Raw genomic sequence first — 23,517 nt, forward strand, 5'->3', positions numbered from 1 at the left:
AGGGGCCAGTGACCTGGTCCACATACAGAGCTCCTCTGATGTGCTTAATCATCACCATAATCATAACTTTATTATTTGTATCCCAGCCACTCTGGGCCACTTCCAGCAAAATATAAAAAACACCACAAAACAGCAAACTTTAATTGGCGAAACTTATTGAAAGAATAAGAAATAAAGATAAACTTTTTAATAAAAGGATGGAAATGGTTTACCAAATATTTACAGATAAATTGCAAACGGATAATAACATACGCAGGATTATTGCAATAACCTGCAGTTTCGTAAGAGTATATGCTTAAAAGTAGATAATTAAATGAGTGAATTAAATGAATTTGGATAGGCGGAAGGTATTAAAAAATAAATTTAAGGAGCCGCAGAAAGAGGGGGAAGGAAGTCAAACTCTGAAATGTTATATTGGTTGTAAAACTAGTGAAATGTATAAATTTGAAAAGTATAAGTAAAAACATTTTTTTAAAAAAAACCATTAGAAACTCCTGATACAGAGCTGCCTTCAGATGTCTTCTAAAAGTCATAAAGATGATCTCTTTGACATCTGGTGGGAGGGCATTCCACAGGGCGGGTGCCACTACCGAGAAGGCCCTCTGCCTGGTTCCCTTCACTTTTCATAGAACGATAGAATCGTAGACTTGGGACCCTGGCGGTCATCTAGTCCAACCCCCTGCAATGCAGGAATCTCAGCTAAAGCACCCAGCGAGGGAACTGCCAATAGGCCCTCAGAGCTGGCCCTCAGTGCCTGGCCCTCCATGATTCAATGAGAAGTGAAGTTACAGGGACTTATGGAGCCTCCAGCCCCAGAGGCAGTCTTCCCAGATTGCCTTTGGTCACTGTGATAACAGGAAACTGATCTAGATAGGCTACTGCCCTTGACCACCAGGACTGCTCATATGTCCTTATTTCTCAATATCTTACTTTAAAAAAGTTTTTTACCTCTTGCAACGGCATTAGGACCCAGCTGCCCAATTCTGAATCATGCTGAAAAACCAGTTTGGGATGAGTCCAGGCTGTACGCCGGCATCTTGGAACACCCCAGAGTTGCTCTTTTGTGTCTTTGACCTCCTCTTAGGAGCAGGCGAGGCCCGAATTAGTCCTTGCAGTGGGGCCGGATGGGCTCTTACGTTGGCGATGAGGCGGCTCTGCCTTCCGAAAGGTGAGTCCGAAAGGTGATTCGCAAGGGAGTCTCAGAGGCAGAGAGCCTGCTCTGAGTGCGGAAGGCTCCTTGTCTAATTTCTGGCATTTCCAGGTAGGGCTATGCGAAAAAAAACTCCTGTCCAAAATCCTGGGAGGTTGCTGCTGGCCAGTGTGGGTGATACTGACTTCGACCCTCCTGTGCCAGTATTGAAACAGTCATTTCTTCAATACCTCTATGGCTGAAAGTTTGGCAATGTTTTTAAGGGAAGGGGGTGTCACTCAGTGGGCAAGGGAACCTGCCTTGCATGCAGAAGGTTCTGGGTAGATTTGGGAATGTCCCCTGGAGAGATGCTGCCGGTCCGTGTAGTGGGCTAAGTGAACTAAGTGGCTCTGACCAGGTAAAAACTGGCTTGCTATGTTTTTATGACCTTTCCTGTTCAGTCTGCAAATCTCAGGGGTTCTTGGAGACATTCCCAAGGGAGGTTCAAAATAAGCCTGTATCATTCTATTTATTTATTATTATTATTTATTGGATTTATATATATATACCGTCCTTTGTCGCAAGATCTCAGGGTGGTTTATAACCGCGACAGAGAAAAGAAGGCTTCAAGAACCTGCCAAAGGAAAAATAATAATACACTGCTCTGCGGGTTACAGGAAGGAGTCCTCCGTCCCTGTTTCGTGCTCCACACCTTACGGGGTTAATCACCATGCGAAATCCTGGCTCTGCAGAATTTGGGATGCTGTGAATATAAAACGTTCCACACCCGACATTTGGGACCCGTCCAAAGTGTCTTAGGGGCCAACGCCCACGTCGTAGTGTCGACAGAGAGTCAGTCTGGGAGACCAGAGTTCGAATCCTCGCTCGGCCATGAAGGACATGGGGCATCCTTGGGTCGCATTGCGGCTTCTCAGCCTAACCGACCTCTTGGGGTTGTTTAGTGAGGATGAAACAGGGAGAGAACCAAGTTCAAAGGTGTCACTATTAATATACAAAGCCCTTAACAACTTGGGACCGGTTTACCTTCAAAATCGCCTTAGCCCATAAACGCCTCCTGGGCCAATTCGATCGGTGGAACTGGCGCTGCTACATAATTCCTGTTCTGCATTTGCAAGATTTGATTGTTTAGCGTGTCAACTGTGGAACTCCCTGCCTATTGATATCAAGTGTCTTCACTGTAGTCTTTGGGGGGCCTGCTAAAAACCAGGGCTGGGCGATAATCTGGTTTCCCCACATTTTTGCATAGGAGGCACACATCACGATTTGCAATATATTGCCAGGTCAGAAATTATGAAACCGATGTCACAATATGGACTTCAAACTGGTTTTGGATGATATATTGATATATCTCCCAGCCCCACTAAAAGCATTGCTGTTTAGACAAACCTACCCAGATGTTTGGAAAGTTGATGCGAGTTCTGGTTTTGGCCTATTTCCGTTTCAACTTTCTGAACTTTTAATTGTTGTTGTGTAGAAATTAGATTATTACAGTGGTACCTCTGGATGCGAACGGGATCCGTTCTGGAGCCCCGTTTGCATCCTGAAGTGAACACAACCCGCGTTTGCACGTCTGCGTGTGCACGGGTCACAATTCACCACTTCTGTGCATGCGCGTGACACCATTTTGAGCCTCTGCGCATGCGCGAATGGCGAAACCCGGAAGTAACACGCTCTGTTACTTCCGGGTTGCCACGGAGCGCAACCCAAAAATATTCATCCCGAAGCATATTTAACCCGAGGTATGACTGTATACTAAAGTAAAATTCACTTGCAGTGCTCCGCCCACTATTGCCTCAGGCCCTGCCCATGACTGACATTTGGCCTCTGGTTGGTTCCTCAAAAGGGACTGCGGCCCTCAGGCCTGAGGAAGGTTCTCCGCCCCTTCCATAATACAATGGTGAGTCTTTCAGGTGTCATGAGACTCCCCTTTTGCTGTGATGTGGTTTTTGCAGACCGCAACCTCAACCGTGTGATGCAGCAGCAAAAAAGGCTAATGCTATTCTAGGCTGCATCAACAGAAGTCTAGTTTCCAGATCAAGGGAAGCAATAGTCTCACTCTATTCTGCCTTCGTCAGACCCCACCTGGAATGCTGTGTCCAGTTCTGGGAGCCACAATTTAAGAAGGATGTTGACAAGCTGGAACATGTGCAGAGGAGGGTGACCAAAATGATCAAGGGTCTGGAAACTAAGCCTAATGAGGAACGGTTGAAGGAGCTGGGTATGTTTAGCCTGGAAAAGAGGAGATATGAGAGCCATCATCAAATATCTGAAAGGCTGTCACATGGAAGAAGGAACAAGCTTTCTCCTGCTCCGGAGGGGAGGACTCGAACCCATGGCTTCAAGTCACAAGAAAGGAGATTCCGACTCAACATCAGGAAGAACGTTACAGCAGCAAGAGCTGTTAGATAGTGGAATGGGCTCCTTTGGAAGGTGGTGGGCACTCCTTCCTTGGAGATTTTAAAGCAGAGGTTCGATGGCTGTCATGGATGCTGTAGTTGAGATGCCTACATTGCTGGGGGTTGAACTGGATGACCCCCTGGGGTCCCTTAAAGGTAAAGATAAAGGGACCCCTGCCAGTCACAGACGACTCTGGGGTTGCGGCGCTCATCTCGCTTTATTGGCCGAGGGAGCCGGCGTACAGCTTCCGGGTCATGTGGCCAGCATGACTAAGCTGCTTCTGGCGAATCAGAGCAGCGCCCGGAAACGCCATTGACCTTCCTGCCAGAGCGGTACCTACTTATCTACTTGCACTTTGATGTGCTTTCGAACTGCTAGGTTGGCAGGAGCAGGGACCGAACAAGGGGAGCTCACCCCGTCGCGGGGATTCGAACCGCCAACCTTCTGATCGGCAAGTCCTAGGCTCTGTGGTTTAACCCACAGTGCCACCCGCGTCCCTCTGGGGTCCCTTACATCTCTACAATTCTGCTTCTATGTATGTGAATGGTATCTATCTGTGAGCAGGGCGTGTATGTCTATCTACTCTTGACTCTGGCCTTGTCTGCCGTAAAGGAGCGCAGAAATAAATAACACACCAAACATGCTCAGGGACGCTCTTGTCCTTGACAATTTCATGTTTTCTGTAGAGAGGTCTGGCCAGGAACTCTTCGATTCCATTGTTCTACGACAGACACAACGCTCCCTCTGCAAAATAAACCACATTTTGTCTCTCTGGCCGCTGCTGTTCCTGGGACACGACATCAGCCAAAGAAATCTCTGCCTTTTCAACGTGCAGATGAGTTAGGACCTGTTTGACTTGTCCGGAGAGAAGGAGGAGGAGAAGGAGGGGAGTGTGATTCATGTCTGGGAGGCTCAGCAAGACACGGATCACCGATCTGGAATGAGGTGTTTTGCAGCCAGCACAGATTCAGGCTCACTTTCGTTCAATGCACTCCCCTGGTGAACCAGGAAGATACAAGCCTGGTGAGGAACGGTTGAAGGAGTCAGGTGTGGGAAAGAGGAGACTGAGAGGAGAAAGAGGAGACTGAGAGAGGAGGTGTGATTGCCGTTTTCAGATATCTTAATAATAATAATAATAATAATAATAATAATAATAATAATAATAATATTTTTATTATTTGTATCCCGCCCTCCCCGGCTGAGGCCGGGCTCAGAGTGGCTAACATCATAAATACAACACAATATGCATTAAAAACAGACATCAATTCATTAAAATACTGTATTTTCCGCCCTATAGGACGCACTTTTTCCCCTCCAAAAATGAAGGGGAAATGCGTGTGTGTCCTATGGGACGAATGCAGGCTTTCGCTGAAGCCTGGAGGGCGAGAGGGGTCGGTGCGCACTGACCCCTCTCGCTCTCCAGGCTTCAGGAGAGCCGCAGCGCCAGTCCCACAAGGTCGGGGGACAGCGGGGAGGTGGAACGGCACCATCCCGCTGTCTCCCGATGTGGTTTGGAGGCTGACGGCGGGGAGACGCGTGCTTCTCCCGGCCGCCAGCCCCGCAAGTTCCGGGGACAGCTGGGAGGCGCAGCGCGTCCTCCCGCTGTCCCCGGACCTGATCTGCAGGCGGGCGGCGGGGAGAAGAGCGCTTCTCCCCGCTGCTGGCCCCACAAGCGCCTGGGGGGGGGAAATAATTTTTTTTTTCTTTATTTTCCCCCCAAAAAACTTGGTGCGTCCTATGGGCCGGTGCGTCCTATGGGGCGAAAAATACGGTACATCTTAAAATTAATTCAGACAAGTTAAAACCTGGGCAGGTGGCAATTATCAGGTTGGAACTGAGAGTGGTTAATACTTGCCAGGACCAACTGTTTCCACTGATCATACAAGGACCTGTGTGCAGCTTAAAAGGATTTGGGGTGGGGTGGGTGGGAGTGAATTCAGGCGACCCCTTCCAACGGCTATTGATAGCAAGTGATTGGCAATGTCAAATGAGACAACACTGGTCATCTACATTTTCAGGAAGTACAGGCGCAGCCCCTGGCTGGCTTGCGGATTAGAACCAAAGTGTGTAATTTCACTTCTTCCACTTGGCACACAACCATGGTCACATCCCTCCTCTCCCCACGGAGCCATGCTTACTTCAAAATGCAATTTGAATTCTGCTGCGTTTAACCAAGCTTTCTGTACAAACAAGCAGCACCCAATTTATGCTATATTTGCCCAGTCATTCTAAAATACAAGCCTACCACTTGTTGAGTTGCAACTTGCAACCAAGGGCTCGCAGTGAGAGCAGCTGCTTGCCAAGTGCTCTTTGCCAAAGCCACTTTTAAGTTCCTGCCAGTGACTTCCGAAAGAGGAGTACTCAGTTTTCTTTTTTTGTGTGGATTGGAGCCCCCTGCAGTTTCCAAAGCTGCTGGCGCATCCTTAAGGGCTGTCACATGGTCGATGGAGCAAACTGGTAGGACTCGAACCCATGGCTTCAAGTTACAAGAAAGGAGATTCCGACAGACCATCAGGAAGAATTTTCTGACAGTAAGAGGAACAGTGGAACAGACTCCCATGAGAGGAGTCATTTTTGGAGGTTTTAAAGAATGAAGATGGATGGCCACCTGTCATGTATGATTTAATTTTAGCCTGCATCGCGACAGGTTGGTCTAGAATGATCAGTGTTTCCCAACCTTGGGGCTCCAGCTGTTTTCGGACTACAACTCCCATAATCCGTAGCTAGCAGGACCATTGGTCAGGGACGATGGGAAGTGTGGTCCGAAAACAGCTGGAGTCTCAAGGTTGGGAAACACTGGTCTAGATGACCCCAGGGTCCCTTCTAACTCGACGATCCCATGTACAAATGTCTTTGTGGCCGAGTAAGGCTCCCATCTAGCCCACCAGCAGAGAGCCAGGCACCTCTCGGAAAGTTACAAGGAGCGTCCTCCCCCTGTCCTGAACATGTGGTAGACTGCTCCAGAATCTGGAATCTCCATTTAAGACATCTTGTGGCCTGGAGTTCCACAAGTTTCCCTCGTTGTCTGAAGGGCTTCTTCCTTCTGGGCAGTCAAGGGACTGCATCCTTGGTCAAGGGACTGCATCCTTCACAACAAAATAAATTTTGAAACCTATCTATCAAACGCTAGGATAGCTCAGAGCATGAGAGCATGAGACTCTTAACCTCAAGGCCACGAGTTCGAGTGCTGCGTCGGGCCAAAGATTCCTGCATTGCAGGGGGCTGGATTTAGATGAACCTTGTGGCCCCTTCCAGCTCCACGAGTCTATGATTCTAAAACCAAGAGGTCAGCAGCAAAGCCTTGCTAGTGGAACGGAGCTTCCATTCTCAGGGGCAGTCTACCTCTCAGAATCGCCTGGCGCTGGGAACAGGCGATTCAATCGAAGGCCGGGCGTTTGGCCGGCTGTTGTCTTCCCTGACTGGCCAGCGTGGGAAACAGGATTCCTGATTGGCTAGGCCTCTTGGCCCCAATCCAGCAGGGCTGCTTGTCCTTTCAGGTTCACCTTGTGTTCGAGAACTCAAATGCCGTACCAGGATCCGCCTCCCATCGCAGAGCTGGTTTTTTGCATAGTTTGTGCAGAGCTTGCCGATCCATCGGCCCGGTTGCTACGGGAGCAAACAGCCACTCCCCCTCCTGGGTGTGGCGCACGGCTGCAAAACCAGCCCTGCGGTGAATATTTAGCATGAGAAACCTTTGTGGATTACCTGGAGCAAACTTTCTCTCTTCACAGTTCTTAACCTCCTGAGCTACTCAGTTGGGCAACCGGTAGCTCCCAGAGGCCAAATTCATTTGGAAGGTAATTCCCAACGGCTTGGGCTTCGTTCTAATGCATCGCCAACTATTATTGACGTTAATTATCACTGTTGTCGTTTTAAATAACATTTCTGGTGTTGCACAGCGGCTGTGTTTGCAGAGAAGGAGGAGGCGGGTCTCTGCCCCGAGGAGCTTACAATGAGCGGTATGATGCAGGAAGGGGAGGGAAACCGAGGCAGGGGTCTTTGGCAGGGGGAGAAGGTGCAACTGCTTTTGCACCAGAGAGCAGGTCTGCTTGGCGCTAGAGCCCAAAATTTGAGGACAGAGGGAGGAAAGAGGCTGAACCTGTGGAGGTCAGGGCCAGATTTAGGTTTGATGCGTCCCTAAGCTACTGAAGGTAATAGGGCCCTTTATATGTCCAGCTGTCCTTTGTCAACAACAAATTGCTGCTGTTTTTTGTGTTGAATATATGCTATATGGTAATTGTTGGAGCTAATAGGTATCTAAATCCATTTGCACATGTTGCCTGCAACCAGTCCATGCAGAATGTAGGCACCCTATATACAGGAAGGAACAAAGCAGTGATATTTTAGCGAGCAGGCGGGGCCCATGACTTACCGTATTTTTTGCTCTATAAGACTCACTTTTTCCCTCCTAAAAAGTAAGGGAAAATGTGTGTGTGTCTTATGGAGCGAATGCAGGCTGCGCAGCTATCCCAGAAGCCAGAACAGCAAGAGGGATTGCTGCTTTCACTGCGCAGCGATCCCTCTTGCTGTTCTGGCTTCTGAGATTCAGAATATTTTTTTTCTTGTTTTCCTCCTCCAAAAACTAGGTGAGTCTTGTGGTCTGGTGCGTCTTATAGAGCGAAAAATACAGTACATCTTAGGAGCCTGTTGTTGTTTAGTCATTTAGTTGTGTCCGACTCTTTGTGACCCCCTGGACCAGAACACGCCAGGCACTCCTGTCTTCCACTGCCTCCTGCAGTTTGGTCAAACTCATGCTGGTAGCTTTGAGAACACTGTCCCACCATCTCGTCCTCTGTCGTCCCCTTCTCCTTGTGCCCTCCATCTTTCCCAACATCAGGGTCTATTCCAGGGAGTCTTCTCTTCTCATGAGGTGGCCAAAGTCTTGGAGCCTCAGCTTCAGGATCTGTCCTTCCAGTGAGCACTCAGGGCTGAATTCCTTAAGAATGGAGAGGTTGGATCTTCTTGCAGTCCATGGGACTCTCAAGAGTCTAAAGAGTTTGGGCTCGTCCGGGATTGTGTAGGCTTAGGAGCCTACACAACACAAAACACGGTTGCTGTATGTTTTTTATCTTATATTTTGGAAATGTACAAGCAGCCCCCCCCTTAAATTGTTTGGGGGGCCCCAAGAGGGTGGGGGCCTAAGGTATAGCTTGTTTAGCTTATACATAAATCCGGCACTGTTGCAGAGGAATAGGCAGCGATTTCAGTGGTGTGTTGGTTGGGACGGGATAATTCTTTCAAATCAGAACCAGTGAAGGCAGTGAAAGTCCTGTGTGAGTGTCTGGAGGCGGTTGGAGGGTGGATGGCGGCTAACAGATTGAGGTTGAATCCTGACAAGACAGAAGTACTGTTTTTGGGGGACAGGGGGCAGGCAGGTGTGGAGGACTCCCTGGTGCTTAATGGGGTAACTGTGCCCCTGAAGGACCAGGTGTGCAGCCTGGGAGTCATTTTGGACTCACAGCTGTCCATGGAGGCGCAGGTCAATTCTGTGTCCAGGGTGGCTGTCTACCAGCTCCATCTGGTACGCAGGATGAGACCCTCTCTGCCCGCAGACTGTCTTGCCAGAGTGGTGCATGCTCTGGTTATCTCCCACTTGGACTACTGCAATGCGCTCTACGTGGGGCTACCTTTGAAGGTGACCCAGAAACTGCAATTAATCCAGAATGCGGCAGCTAGACTGGTGACTGGGAGCAGCCGCCGAGACCACATAACACCGGTCTTGAAAGACCTACATTGGCCCCCAGTACTTTTCCGAGCACAATTCAAAGTGTTGTTGCTGACCTTTAAAGCCCTAAACAGCCTCGGTCCTGTATACCTGAAGGAGTGTCTCCACCCCCATCGTTCTGCCCGGACACTGAGGTCCAGCTCTGAGGGCCTTCTGGTGGTTCCCTCCCTGCAAGAAGCCAAGTTACAGGGAACCAGGCAGAGGGCCTTCTCGGTGGTGGCGCCCGCCCTGTGGAACGCCCTCCCACCAGATGGCAATAAGAACAACTACCAGACTTTTAGAAGGCATCTGAAGGCAGCCCTCTTTAGAGAAGCTTTTAATGTTTAACAGACCACTGTATTTTAATCCTTTGTTGGAAGCTGCCCAGAGTGGCTGGCGAAACCAAGCTCAGACGTCCTTGGACAGAGGGGTTCTAGGTGCGAAAGGTCACAGCCATCCCCACTCAATTTTGACCAAGCTTCTTTGGAACTCAGCACCAAGACGAACTTCGGCGGAGACATCTGCAGAACTTGGCTGTCGACCAATCTCTCTCTCTCTGTTGCAGGTTTAAGAAGGAATTCGCAGAACCTCTTTCTCCCGAACAGGGAGACAACACCGATGAGGCCGTGAACATCAAGGACATGGAACTGAAGGAGGAATGGCAGGATGATGAATTCCCTCGGTAAGCCGCGTGCCGGGGTAACGCAGGTGACGGCGGGTGTCCCGGGGAGGAGATGGAGGAACGGAGCCTTCATGCCCAAGAGCAGTCTATCTTAGAACGTTGGGCATTGGCTGGCTGGAGGCCGACTGATAGGGGTGGGCCTTTCAGCTCAGCTCGCTGGCTGACCGGTTGGCCGCAGGGGTGCTGGAAAAAAGGGGCATCCATCTCAACCTGGCAGGCACCTCCCCGAGGCATCCATGGGACTCCTCGCTGGGAGGAAACACACCACACTTATGCCCAGGCAGTTCTTGGGTTCTTAGGTGCTGTATCTCAGGCCTGGCAGGGCAGGGCCAATGCGGCCCTCCAGTCCTTTATCCGGCACTTCCCCGAGAAACACACCCACCTCCTTTGCTGGGATGTCTCCTTGACCTCTGGTCACACCTAATTTCTGCTTAGTACATTTCTGAGCACAATTCAAAGTGTTGGTGCTGACCTTCAAAGCCCTAAACGGCCTCGGTCCTGTATACCTGAAGGAGCGTCTCCACCCCCATCGTTCTGCCTGGACACTGAGGTCCAGCGCCAAGGGCTTTCTGGCGGTTCCCTTGCTGTGAGAAGCCAAGTTACAGGGAACCAGACAGAGGGCCTTCTCGGTGGTGGCACCCGCCCTGTGAAACGCCCTTCCGTCAGATGTCAAAGAGAAAAATAACTACCAAAGTTTCAGAAGACATCTGAAGGCAGCCCTGTTTAGGGAAGCTTTTAATGTTTAATAGGTTATTGTATTTTAGTGTTCTGTTGGAAGCCGCCCAGAGTGGCTGGGGAAACCCAGCCAGATGGGCGGGGAATAAATAATAAATTATTATTATTATTTAGTTGGAAGATGGGGGGAAGGTGTGGATAGAAACTAGCTGGCTGTACCACTCTTCCCTCTGGCCCTGTGGCCCTCAGAAGGTTCTTGGGATGGAAAATGCCAGCTGCTCCTGCTATAGCTGCTAGGCAACGCTGCCTCTGCCTCCCCCACCTTCCTCTCGTTCCTCAGAGGCCCCTTCTCTTTTCTGCCTTGCAGGCCTCTTCCAGAGGAGATCTCTGAGGAGGATCTGGAAGAATCCAGTTCGGAAATGAGCCCAGGTAAGAGACCCACCAGGTGGCTGCTTGGGTTTGCTGGAGTAACAGGGTTTGTGTGTCTTCCTTCTGGCCTGTGGGGGCCCCTGTCCAGGCCCCTCCCCTCATTGGCAGTGCCTCAGTTTGACCTGTCCATGGGCCTAAATCACTGAATCATAAGAGTTGGAAGGGCCCTCCAAGGCCCATCTAGTCCACCTTCCTGTTTCAGGATTGAATCATTGAATCAGTGTCTTTCTGAATGCCAAGCAAGCGTCCGGCCTCTGACCTCTGATCCCCCCCTCCTTCTTCTCCTCTGCCCCACACCAGTCGCCCCCAACACCCTAGAGCTGTGCGGTCGACGGCTCATGAAGAAAAGACTGCCAGCCCCCGATCTCAGCTCGGTGAAATCTGGAGAGGGGCTGGAAGCCACGCCGGAAGGCAGTTTGGACATTAACGTGGACGAGCTGGAGACCCCGTCCGACAGCGAGCTCCAGGAAGGCTCCGAGAACGGGCACGAGTTTGAATGGGAAGGTGAGGGGCCTGGGTTCGAGGTTCTCCCAAGGCGGACGACACCCCAGGGAGGTGGGCCCTGCGTGGGAACGGAAAGAGATTTGTTTGTGGGATCCACTGCGCCCCGAGGAAACTAGGAGGGTGGAAAATAGGCTCATAGAATCCTTGAACAGTAAGTTGGACGGAACCCCAGCGGTCATCTAGACCAACCCGCTGTGAAGTTTGGGAAACGCTGTCCCAAGAAGCTGTCCAGCTTCTGCTCAGGCGTTTCCAGATCCTTTGCGTGACGTTGACCCAAATTTGGTCCTCCCCCCACCCCGGCTGCCCTGTCCGATGCACACAGATGATCTCCCCAGAGCCCGGAGGGTGGAGGGCAACTTGCCCGAGAAGTTTTGCACCGGCCGCGTGGTGGACATCAAGGGCCAAGACGGGCGCAAGTGGCGGATCTTCCTGACGGACGAGCGGGAGCAGAAAGTGGACCTGGGTGCCGTCGAGCCCTACAAGAAAGTCATCTCTCACGGAGGTAAGGAATAATGCCAGTGTCAGGCGTGTGTGCAGGAGCCAGGCCCTGGGACCAGTAGGGCTTTGCAGGACTGGGGCCTTCCTAAGTTTGTTCTGGAGAGGCAAGGCGCGGCCGCACAGGTGAGGCCGACTGGTAACTCGCTGCACCTGGTGGCAAGAGCCGGGAAGGGATATAAGGTCAGCATTTCCCTTCAGCTCTTTGCCACAGCAACTGGTTTCTAGCCTTGCTGCGTTTTACTCCTTGCTTCCTGATCCTTGGGCCTCGGCTTCTTGACTCCTTGCTTCTTGACCCTCGGACCCTTGGCTTCTTGACTCCAGGCTCTCTGACGTGTGACAATTTGATGTATCTTTAATCTTTGTTGGAAGCCGCCCAGAGTGGCTGGGAAAACCCAGACAGATGGATGGGGTATAAATAAATAAATAAATAAATAAATAAAATATTATATTTATTATTTATTTATTATTATCCAACCTGTCCGTCACCGTGTAACAGACACAAATCAAAGTGTGACCGGTGACCCCTTCCTCCCAAAGGATTCTCAGCTGACCTCTCCCCTTATTTCCTCCCAGGCTACTTCGGAGAAGGCCTAAACGCCATCATCATGTTTGCCTCGTGCTACTTACCCGACAGCTCCATCCCAGATTATCCGTACGTCATGGAGAATCTCTTCAGGTGAGAGCCACCTGGTCCCTTGAAACTGGGTGGGAAAAAGGGATTCTGCCGGGGCTGTCGACTGCTGGGGATGCTACGATTCTCTGTTAAATGCATTTTTTTTTTCATTTTTTTTTATACTTTCCAGATTTATACATTTCATTAATTTTACAACCATTTCAACATTTCACTGCTCGACTTCCTTTTCCCCTCTTTCTCCCGTTCCTTAAATTTATTTTTTAATCTCTTCTGCATATCCGAATTCCTTTAATTTGCTCGTTTATTTATATACTTTTATGAAACTGCAGGTTATTACAATAATCCTGCCAGTGTTTTGATCTGTTTGCAATTTATCTGTAAACATTCAATAGACCATTTCCATTCTATATATATACATATATATATATATATATATATATATATATATATATATATATGTTTGTTATCTTGATTTCTTATTCTTCCGGTAAGTTTTGCCATTTCTGCATATTCCATAAGTTTTTGTATCCATTCTTCCTTTCCTCTTCCTTTCCATTCTTCCTTTCCAAGTAACATTCTTGTCGCTGTAGCAGCATACATGAATAAATTTCTATGCAATTTGGGTAGTTTTGTCCCTATAATTCCCAAAAGAAAAACTTCTGGGTTGGTGTTTTTTTTTTTTTCCAAACATTATTTGAAACATCCTTTTCAATTCATTATAATACTGTATATCATTTCCCGCTAACCTTACTACAAGACCACCACATATGATAAAAGGAACCTTCTTTCTCTTTACATTTCCAACACTTTTTTGATTTCGATTTAGACATGTTCCCCAATTTTCTCGGTGTTAGGAACCATCGATATATCATTTTCATATACAGTAATTTTCTCTTAAACCATAAAAGGCAACAGTAAAGGACTCCATAAGATGCACCTGACCATAAGATGCACCTAGTTTTTAGAGGAGGAAAGGCGGACAGCCCAGTTTGGGGGGGATCAGCTCAAAGTTGTGCAGCTTCTTTTACAAAGGGGGAAACCCCTTTTTTTGAGGATCAGCTCAAAGTTGTTGAGCTTACTTTGCAAAGGGAAAAAAAATCCCGTTTTTATGGGGTTCAAATCACAGTTCTGCAGCTTCTTAAGGAAAGGAAAGGGAGCCGTTTCTACAGTTTCCAGACAGATAATCTAATCCGCCAGTCCCATGTCGCTGGGGAAACAGCCTCCGTCTGCAGAACATTCAACAATGGCAAGGGGGCAGGGCGATCAACCACACATTCGCTCCATAAGACGCACAGACATTTCCCCTTACTTTTTAGGAGGAAAAAAGTGCGTCTTATGTTGCGAAAAATATGGTAAGTCCAGTGGCAAACGACTCTGGGGTTGCGGCGCTCATCTCGCTTTACTGGCCAAGGGAGCTGTAAATTTTATACCCATATTCCACAATCGCTCCCATGCTTCCATGTCTATATTATGACCAATTATCTATTATCCAGTGTATCTATTGCATTTTTGAAACCGGCTCTGACGTCCCTGTTTTGCCTCAAATCCCAGGTACATCATTGGAACTCTGGAGCTGATGGTCGCCGAAAATTACATCCTGGTGTGTCTGAGTGGAGCCACACCCCGCAGCCAGGTGCCCTCCTTTTCCTGGATCAAGCAGTGTTACCAAACCATCGACAGACGGTGAGCAGCATTGGCTCTGAGCCTGTGGGTCCCCCCCCCCTTTTCTTTTTATTAAAGATTTTCTTGATTTACAAAAGTGTTTGCAATGTCTCTCTCTCGTATACCCCCCCCCATGTGACATTTTTACAAATCAGTTCCATTTGTTGAGACATAAAAAGAAAAGGGGGAAAGAGGCGGAGGGGGGGAGATGGGGGGGGCATAGCTGTCAACCTTCCCTTTTTTGCGGGAAATTCTCTTATTCCAGCGCCGTTTCCCGCTGCTATCCCGGATTGTTAGATATCCCGTAGACTGTCCCCGGGACAGGTGAGGCTGACGATCCCTTACTTTCAAATCTGAAAGTTGACAGCTATGGGATGGGGTCGGGTGACGATGTTTCTATTTTACTTACTATATGTAGGGTTTTGTGTCAGCGTTGTTTGTGCAGGTTCTTTGCTGTTCACTTGTGTTCCTTTGGTGGTGAGAGAGGTTGGGGTTGGCCAAGGTGTGGTTGTTTATTTGTGGTTGGCTGTGGTGGTCTTTGTTTTCGTGTGTGAGTGGGGTGGGTGGGTGTTTTGGATCAGGTTAGCCATATTGATTTGTATGCCGTTGGTGGATTTTTGTCGTTGTCTTGTTGGGCTGTGTAGGTGATGAAGGGGAGCCATACTGGGGTGAAGGCATCTTCTTCTATTTGTCCCCGTGTCCGTTTCAGTTTATCGGTTAATTTTTCTAGTAAGGCTGTTTCCCAGACTATTTGGTACCATTGGTCCATGGTTACTCCTGACAGAGCTTGTGTGTTTTTAAAAGGATCTGTGTCCCAGACAACTCCCAATATTATTAAGAAAATAAAAAATCAGCCTGGTTAGGTTGATCAACAAATCCTCCTGCCCCAGACAGAGCAGGCTTGAGCTCTGTAGCTCCAAGGAGCAGGACTAGAAATAATAATAGTAATAGTAATAGTAATAGGGACGTGGCTGGTGCTGTTGTCTAAACCACTGAGCCTCTTAGGCTTGCTAATCGGAAGGTCGGCGGTTCGAATCCCCGCGATCGGGTGAGCTCCCGTTGCTCGGTCCCTGCTCCTGCCCACCTAGCAGTTCGAAAGCACATCAAAGTGCAAGTAGATAAATAGGTACCGCTCTGGCGGGAAGGTAAACGGCGTTTCCTTGCGCTGCTCTGATTCGCCAGAAGTGGCTTAGTCCTGCTGGCCACATGACCCGGAAAGCTGTCTGTGGACAAACGCCGGCTCCCTCGGCCTGAAAGCGAGATGAGCGCCGCAACCCCAGAATCGCCTTTGACTGGACTTAACAGTCCATGGGTCATTTACCTTTAACTAATAATAATAATTATTATTTATTTATACCCCACCCATCTGGCTAGGCTTCCCCAGCCACTCTGGGCAGCTTCCAACCGAATATTAAAAACAATACAGCGTCAGACATTAGAAGCTTCCCTAAACAGGGCTGCCTTCAGATGTATTCAAAAAGTCTGGTAGTTGTTTTTCTCTTTGACATCTGGTGGGAGGGCGTTCCACAGGGCGGGTGCCACTACCGAGAAGGCCCTCTGCCTAGTTCCCTATAACGTGGCTTCTCACAGGGAGGGAACCGCCAGAAGGCCCTCGGCGCTGGACCTCAGTGTCTGGGCAGAACGATGGGGGTGGAGACGCTTCTTCAGGTATACTGGGCCGAGGCCGTTTAGGGCTTTAAAGGTCAGCACCGACACTTTGAATTGTGCTCAGAAACGTACTGGAGCCTATTATTATTATTATTATTATTATTATTATTATTATTATTATTATTATTACAACACCCTTCCTCTCCAAGGAGCTCAGGGCAGCAAACAAATACAAAGTCTAAAAGCAAAATGAAAACACTGCTCAAGGTGCCACGTGAATCCCATTCTTCCACTTTGGGAATGGTCCCCTTCGGAACTCCCCGCCTATTGACGCCAAGCAGGGTCCTTCACTGTTCTCTTTTCGGCGCTTGCTGAAAACATTTTTGTTTAGGCAAAGCCTGTCCGGACATGTAGAATGTGGGTGGGTGTTTCGACCTGTTTTAGTTCATTGCTGATCTTCCGAACTTTTAAAAGAGTTGTTTTTATTTTATTTATTCTATTTGTAGGCGTTTTGCTTTTCATAAGCAAGCAGTGTATAAATTTTATGAGGGGAAATGAATACATTTTAAAACTACATTCTAGAAAGAAAAAAGATTGCAGCTAAAGCAGTTCTGGCTGACTCTGCAGGGGGTTATATATACATATATAATTTATTTATTTGGTTTTATAATTTATAATTTTATAAGTTATTTTTTTGGTTTTTCAGATTAAGATTTTACGGTTATATATCCAACATACAACATAGAAACAAGATTCCCAAGAGTCTCCTGAACTTCCTTCCTCCCCTTTTGTGGGTCCTTTGGTTAATCATTTCCTCCTGCATCTTTTATAATAATCCAGATCTTTTACCTCTCCCTTGCGTCCAAAAATTCACCATTAAACTACAAGTGTTATTCCAATCCTACAAACGATTTTAACTGTTTACAATGGTTTTTAAGATAAATTATAAATTTTCCCCATTCCTTATTAAAAGTTTGGTCTTCCCGATTTCTGATTCTCCTGGCACAATCCATCAACTCGATCTGCCATTCTTCTCTGCTAAAGACTTTAACATCCGCGCAGCTGTAGTCGCATACATAAATAGTCTTTTCTGTTCCATTGGGATTTCGGCACCTGTTGTCGTTTAGTCGTGTCCGCCTCTTTGTGACCCCCGGGACCAGAGCACGCCAGGCACTCCTGTCTTCCACTGCCTCCCGCAGTTTGGTCAAACTCATCCTGGTAGCTTCGAGAACACTGTCCCACCATCTCGTCCTCCGTCGTCCCCTTCTCCTTGTGCCCTCCATCTTTCCCAACATCAGGGTCTTTTCCAGGGAGTCTTCTCTTCTCATGAGGTGGCCAAAGTCTTGGAGCCTCAGCTTCAGGATCTGTCCTTCCAGTGAACACTCAGGGCTAGTTTCCTTCAGAATGGAGAGGTTTGATCTTCTTGCAGTCCATGGGACTCTCCAGAGTCTCCTGCAGCTCCAGAATTCAAAAGCATCCGTTCTTCGGCGATCCGCCTTCTTTATGGTCCAGCTCTCACTTCCATACATCACTACTGGGAAAACCAGAATTCCTAAAAGGAAGGCTTCAGGTTTTTAAATAAAAAGTTATTCTAAATATTTTTTAAACTCTCTCTCTCTCTCTCTCTCTCTCTCTCTCTCTCATATGAGTTTTATGATTCTAAGGTTCTCCTGCCCTGTCCTGCGTGAAAACATTCCCAAGTTCTCAGTACCTCTTTCTTCAGATCTGGACGTGAATTTACGCTCCAGAGCTCTGAGCAATAGATGCTTTCTTCTCGCCGAAGGTCACGGCTGGGCAGGATTGATCCTGAACTTTCGGCTGAAGCCAAATTGTCGCCCAGATCTCCATGACGTCTTCTTGCAAAACCTGCTTTTCAAGTCCACTTTCCCCACCTGCCGACTTTACTACAAGTCCGAACAATAAATAGTTCGGATAACTATCTGGGACTTTCCCCGAACGCCAGCTGGGCTTTCCTGGCGCAAAATTTATTGCTTCCTTTTGCTGCACTGGAATTGTGGATCTGCTCTGCTATGGGAATCTTTTCCAGATTGGGGGCCGAATTGCCCTCTATCCCGCCTTCCGATGGCTTACTTCTGGGTTACTTCCGGGTTTCAGCAGTCACGCATGTGCAGAAGCATTAAATCACACTGTGTGCATGCGCAGAAGCACCGAATCGTAACCCGCATGTGCGCAGACATGTTGTTGCGGGTTGCGGACGCTGCGGGTTGCGAATATGAATCCCGCACAGATCACATTCGCAACTCAAGCATCCACTGTACGTATTGTTGTTGTTTAATCATTTAGTCGTGTCCGCCTCTTCGTGACCCCCTGGACCAGAGCACGCCAGGCGCTCCTGTCTTCCACTGCCTCCCGCAGTTTGGTCAAACTCATGCTGGTAGCTTTGAGAACACTGTCCCACCATCTCGTCCTCTGTCGTCCCCTTCTCCTTGCGCCCTCCATCTTTCCCAACATCAGGGTCTTTTCCAGGGAGTCTTCTCTTCTCATGAGGTGGCCAAAGTATTGGAACCTCAGCTTCAGGATCTGTCCTTCCAGTGAGCACTCAGGGCTCATTTCCTTCAGAATGGAGAGGTTGGATCTTCTTGCAGTCCATGGGACACTGTACTTATAGGCCGGTGCAAATAATGGAAAGACATTTCTCTTTCCTGCTGCAGAAATTCTTAAACAGACGTGGTCACTTTTAAGTTTCATTCAGGTCCATTTTTTTCTTCTTTCTTATTTGTCTACCACAGCTTTGAAATACAGTGTGCTGGTGTTTCGCTGTTTATTTTGAAAGGGCTACTAGGACTGTGTAAGAAAATAATGGATTATTTCCGAAACACCGATATGATGTTTTAGAAAAGCAAAAACAGACCGTTGTTTCTAGAAAATGAAATCTTTTCGTTTCTTTCCTTCATGGAATCATAGAGTTGGAAGGGATCTTGAGGGTCATCCAGCCCAACCCCCTGCAAGCAGAAATATGCAGCTGTCCCATAATGGGATCAATCCTGCAACCTTGGTGTTATCAGCACCACGGTCTAACCAACTGAGCACTGTTTCTTTTTTAAAAACAACGATACATGTTTTCACACCAGAGGCTAGCCAAAAGGAAATTAAGTTCATTTGCCAATTTGCTGATAATCTTGTGGCGGGGAGTTCCACCAGTTTAACAGTGCCTTAAGTTCCTTTGGGTTTTTTTTGCTACAGGCTCCGGAAGAACCTGAAGACGTTGATTATCGTCCATCCCACTTGGTACATCAAAGCGTTGATGGCGGTGTTCAGACCTTTCATTAGGTAGGCTGGCCAATTATTATCATTTTATTATTTACTGCATTTAAATCTCCCAGGACTAGGAGACGCATACAGAGAGAGGAGCAAAGGCAGACATGCCGGCGTAGTCTCAGATTGCTTTGGGAAAATTCTGGAGAGGTGGGCACCTTCAGTCTCGGCAGCTGCTTCGTGGGGGCAAGACCTGCCGGAGACAAGTTGCTGTGCTCCCTGTGCTGGGCCCAGTGGTAACGCGTGAAACGCGGTCCAGGACTGGTCCAGAATCTGCAGGTTCTGCTGGGAGTTGGTCCGACAGGGCCAAGGCAGGACACCAGGCAAGGACAGGTACAGGATCTGGCATACAGCTCCCGCAACCTGGGGCAGGGTCCAACAGCCTTTTATCTCTGTCGGGGTAACGGCCGGTCCTGATTCCCCGTCGACTCACCTCCCTGTCTCACCCAAAGGCGAACACTCCTCCTGCCAGTACTCAGGTCTCTCCTTCTCTCAGACCTCAGTCTCTGCAGCTCGGGAGACGTTGGTGGGTTACTAGACCCAGGGGCCGCCTCAGCCTCTCCTGACCCAGCTGGTAGTGGAGCAGCTGTAAGTGATGGCCCAGCTGGAGGCAACGAGGGAATCCCTGCATCTGGAGCCAGGGCAGGCTCAGGCCCCTGACTTGGCCGGTGCTTGTTGCAGGGGAACCTGTGCAGACTGGGGCTCTTCAGGATCAGGCCCCAGACTTGGTTCAGATGATGCCTGAAGCAAAGGATCCGGTGTGGACTTGGTCTCCTCTGGTTCCGAGTCCGAGTCCCAGGCCATCACACTCCCTAGGCCTGACACTCCTGTGCCAATCCTGTTTTGCTAATCAAGAGTTAACTCTGGCTTGCTCAGTGTGATTTACTGCTGCCTCGCTCCTGCCTCTGCCTGCCCCTTTAGCTTCTCTTTCTTGCACCCTCTCTTTCTCCAGCTCCAAGTTCAGCCGGAAAGTGCAGTTTGTGGACAGCCTGGAGGAACTGGGCCACCTTATCCCTTTGGAGCAGGTCCACATCCCGGACCGCGTCCACCGGTGAGTACCTGGCCCTCCCACTCCCTCCGTCCCCACCTGGGTCCCCAAGGAGGCAGCGGAAAGAGGAGGGCGGCTTGTTCCTTCAGCAGCTGGTTACACCACCACCATGCCTGAAAGCAAACTTGGGTGGGTGAGCGAGCCCCAAGGGGATAGAAGAGCGTAAGAAGGGCTGGAGGCCCACCTAGCCCAGCGTCCTGTGGCCACAGGCCTCTAAGGACTAGGAATCAAGGTAGATTGCCTCTGGAGCTGGAGGTTCCATAAGAATGCAAAAGGAGCTCTGCACATGGATCAGGACAAAGGGGGGCCTTTCTGTTGGGATGCTCCCAAGGAAACTTGGAAATGCTTTAAATGTGTGTGGCGTTTTGGCAGTGTGCACGATGCGTTTGCAGCCTTGTTCAGTTTAATATAGTGGTACCTCCCAAGACGAAATTAATTCGTTCTGCGAGTTTTTTCGTCTTGCGAATTTTTCGTCTTGCGAAGCACGGATTTTGGAAAAGCTTCAAAAATCACCAAAGTCTTCAAAAACCTCAGAAAAGGCTGCCACACCGCGTGCTATGAGTTGCTTCTCGAAGTCAAGTCGCAACTGCACCCCCTGAATGCACCTTTTTCTTAACGGTTTTAAGAAAAAGGAAACAAACTTGCAAGACGTTTTCGTCTTGCGAAGCAAGCCCATAGGGAAATTCGTCTTGCGAAGCAACTCAAAAAACGAAAAACTCTTTCGTCTTGCAAGTTTTTCGTCTTACGAGGCATTTGTCTTGCGAGGTACCACTGTATTTGAATGTCTGACAGCCCTTTCTGTTCCCTTTTCCTCCATCTCTTCCAGGCTCGAGCAAGCCAGGGTCTGTTCCCGGAGCTAACGAGACGTGAAGCTGGCTGCATGACTTAGCACCTTACGACAGTGTTTTATTTTTATTTTTTTTTAATGTGTCAAATGCTGACAAGCACACACACACTCACAGGTGCCTCCTTCCTTCCCTCTCTGTCGCTAAGACCCTCCTGCTTCTTAAACATTCCCCTAATAATAATAATAATAATAATTTATTTATACTCTGCCCATCTGGCTGGGCGTCCCCAGCCACTCTGGGTGGCTTCCAACAAAATATTAAAATACCGTGATACATCAAAAAATAAAAACATTTCTTTAAAGAGGTTAAAAGGAAAGGAAACTTACGATAGTTTTGTTCTGCACCTGAATTCGAAAAGGAGACTGATTCTGGGTCCTGCAGGGTCTAACTCTGCGCAGGACTGACACTGAATGCAGCCCAGTGTCTCTGAGCACATACAGAGTGGAAAGCTGCAACCAAGCATTCAACCCAAAGCTCTGTTCAGGAAAGCTTTGGGTCGACGAACTGCTCTCGGCTTGCTGCTGAGGTCATTGCTATTTAACGCCAATTTTTGTTTAATTCTTATAAGAGGCTGAAACGGCTGGAAACTTTTGCTCACTAAACGAATTGCCGGTGGCTTTTTCGAGCTGCCGGCTACTCGCTTTCAATAAGCGTACCAGGGGGAAAGAATGAGGAGACACAGTTTTGGAATGGAATGTATTTTTCAGCTGGATGGCCCAAAACAAGAGAGAGAAGTGGGGGGGGTTTGGGGGGGTGAGGGGTTCACAAACACATGCTGCTTGGTTTGGGGGACCCAGATGAACCCACCTGACCTGGTGCTTTCTGGCTCTCCTGGGCATAACTTGTACATTTGTAAATAAACTGATATTAACAAAAGCCCCCAATGGGACGTTGAGTTTTTAGTGTTCCTCCTCCAGACTGAAAAAGCTACCTCCAAAATTTTCTATTGATCAGGTTGATAGGAAATGGTTTGTGCATTCTGGGAATAAAATACTGGGTCCGGAAAACCTGGCTTTAATTTCTTTTTTTTATGTAAAGCTGTGCATGCATATTTAATTGCAACATATACGTTAAGTTTCCTTCCCACTCCGAAATGTAAACTAGGTAAATGGCAGCTCATTTATCTGTTTTTAAAATTTGTTTTTAAATTTATTTCACTTTTCGTCCAAGCAGGAAATGTTTGTCCCTGCCTCTGTTATTGACCATCACAACAACCCAGTGTGGTAGGTTAGGCTGAGAGACAGTGATTGGCCCAATAGCCGTAAATCATATCTATCTATCTACAGTGGTACCTCGGGTTAAGTACGTAATTCGTTCCAGAGGTCCGTTCTTAACCTAAAACAGTTCTTAACCTGAAGCACCACTTTCGCTAATGGGGCCTCCCGCTGCTGCCATGCCGCCGGAGCACGATTTCTGTTCTCATCCTGAAGCAAAGTTATTAACCTGAAGCACTATTTGTGGGTTAGCGGAGTCTGTAACCTGAAGCGTATGTAACCCGAGGTACCACTCTATCTATCTATCTATCTATCTATCTATCTATCTATCTATCTATATATCTATCTCGCCACACACACTAGGGGCTGCTGCCCAGCTTACAAAGCTTGCCAACCAGACTCTACCCGCACCCCCTCCAGCTGCCCCCTTGCCCACCCCCTCTCTCTGCAGCCCAACCTCCCAGCCCAGAAACCTTTTGATGATGGAATTACGTACACCTCAGAAATACCTAATGGACAAATGTAATTAAGATGATTGGGACAGTGATACTGGAGGATGAACTGCAGGAAATGGAAGATAGACTGGAAGGAGATCGCAGTACCACCGAGTACAAGTAAACTTGAAAACAAAACTATGGCTTCTTGTTGTTGTTTAGTCGTGTCCGCCTCTTCGTGACCCCCTGGACCAGAGCACGCCAGGCCCTCCTGTCTTCCACTGCCTCCCGCAGTTTGGTCAGACTCATGTTTGTAGCTTCGAGAACACTGTCCCACCATCTCGTCCTCTGTCGTCCCCTTCTCCTTGTGCCCTCCATCTTTCCCAACATCAGGGTCTTTTCCAGGGAGTCGAGTCTTCTCATGAGGTGGAGAAAGTCTTGGAGCCTCAGCTTCAGGATCTGTCCTTCCAGTGAGCACTCAGGGCCGATTTCTTTAAGAATGGATGCGTTTGATCTTCTTGCAGTCCATGGGACTTTCAAGAGTCTCCTCCAGCACCAGAATTCAAAAGCATCCATTCTTTGGCGATCAGCCTTCTTTATGGTCCAGCTCTCACTTCCATACATCACTACTGGGAAAACCATGGCTTTAACTATACGGACCTTTGTTGGCAAGGTGATGTCTCTGTTTTTTAAGATGCTGTCTAGGTTTGTCATTGCTTTTCTCCCAAGAAGCAGGCGTCTTTTAATTTTGTGA

The 23,517-nt window shown here is 48.4% G+C and overlaps 1 protein-coding gene across 2 annotated transcripts; it reads left to right on the plus strand.

Annotated features, from left to right (window-relative positions):
• The first annotated feature begins 1,010 nt into the window (after positions 1-1,010).
• BNIPL (BCL2 interacting protein like) lies at positions 1,011-22,122 on the plus strand. Of its 2 annotated transcripts, none has more exons than XM_081841261.1 (10): positions 1,011-1,168; positions 9,817-9,933; positions 10,976-11,037; positions 11,338-11,541; positions 11,864-12,043; positions 12,613-12,715; positions 14,225-14,356; positions 19,148-19,234; positions 20,172-20,270; positions 21,094-22,122. In XM_081841261.1, the coding sequence occupies exons 1-10, from the start codon at positions 1,125-1,127 to the stop codon at positions 21,125-21,127; spliced, it is 1,062 nt and encodes a 353-aa protein (XP_081697387.1). In that variant the 5' UTR covers positions 1,011-1,124; the 3' UTR covers positions 21,128-22,122. The 2 variants fall into 2 exon arrangements, with proteins under 2 accessions (XP_081697387.1, XP_081697388.1); XM_081841262.1 differs by lacking the exon at positions 1,011-1,168 and adding an exon at positions 7,196-7,344.
• The last annotated feature ends 1,395 nt before the right edge of the window (positions 22,123-23,517 follow it).

This window comes from Podarcis erhardii (assembly GCF_964252035.2).
Source record: "Podarcis erhardii genome assembly, chromosome: 15".
Lineage (NCBI taxonomy): Eukaryota > Metazoa > Chordata > Lepidosauria > Squamata > Lacertidae > Podarcis > Podarcis erhardii.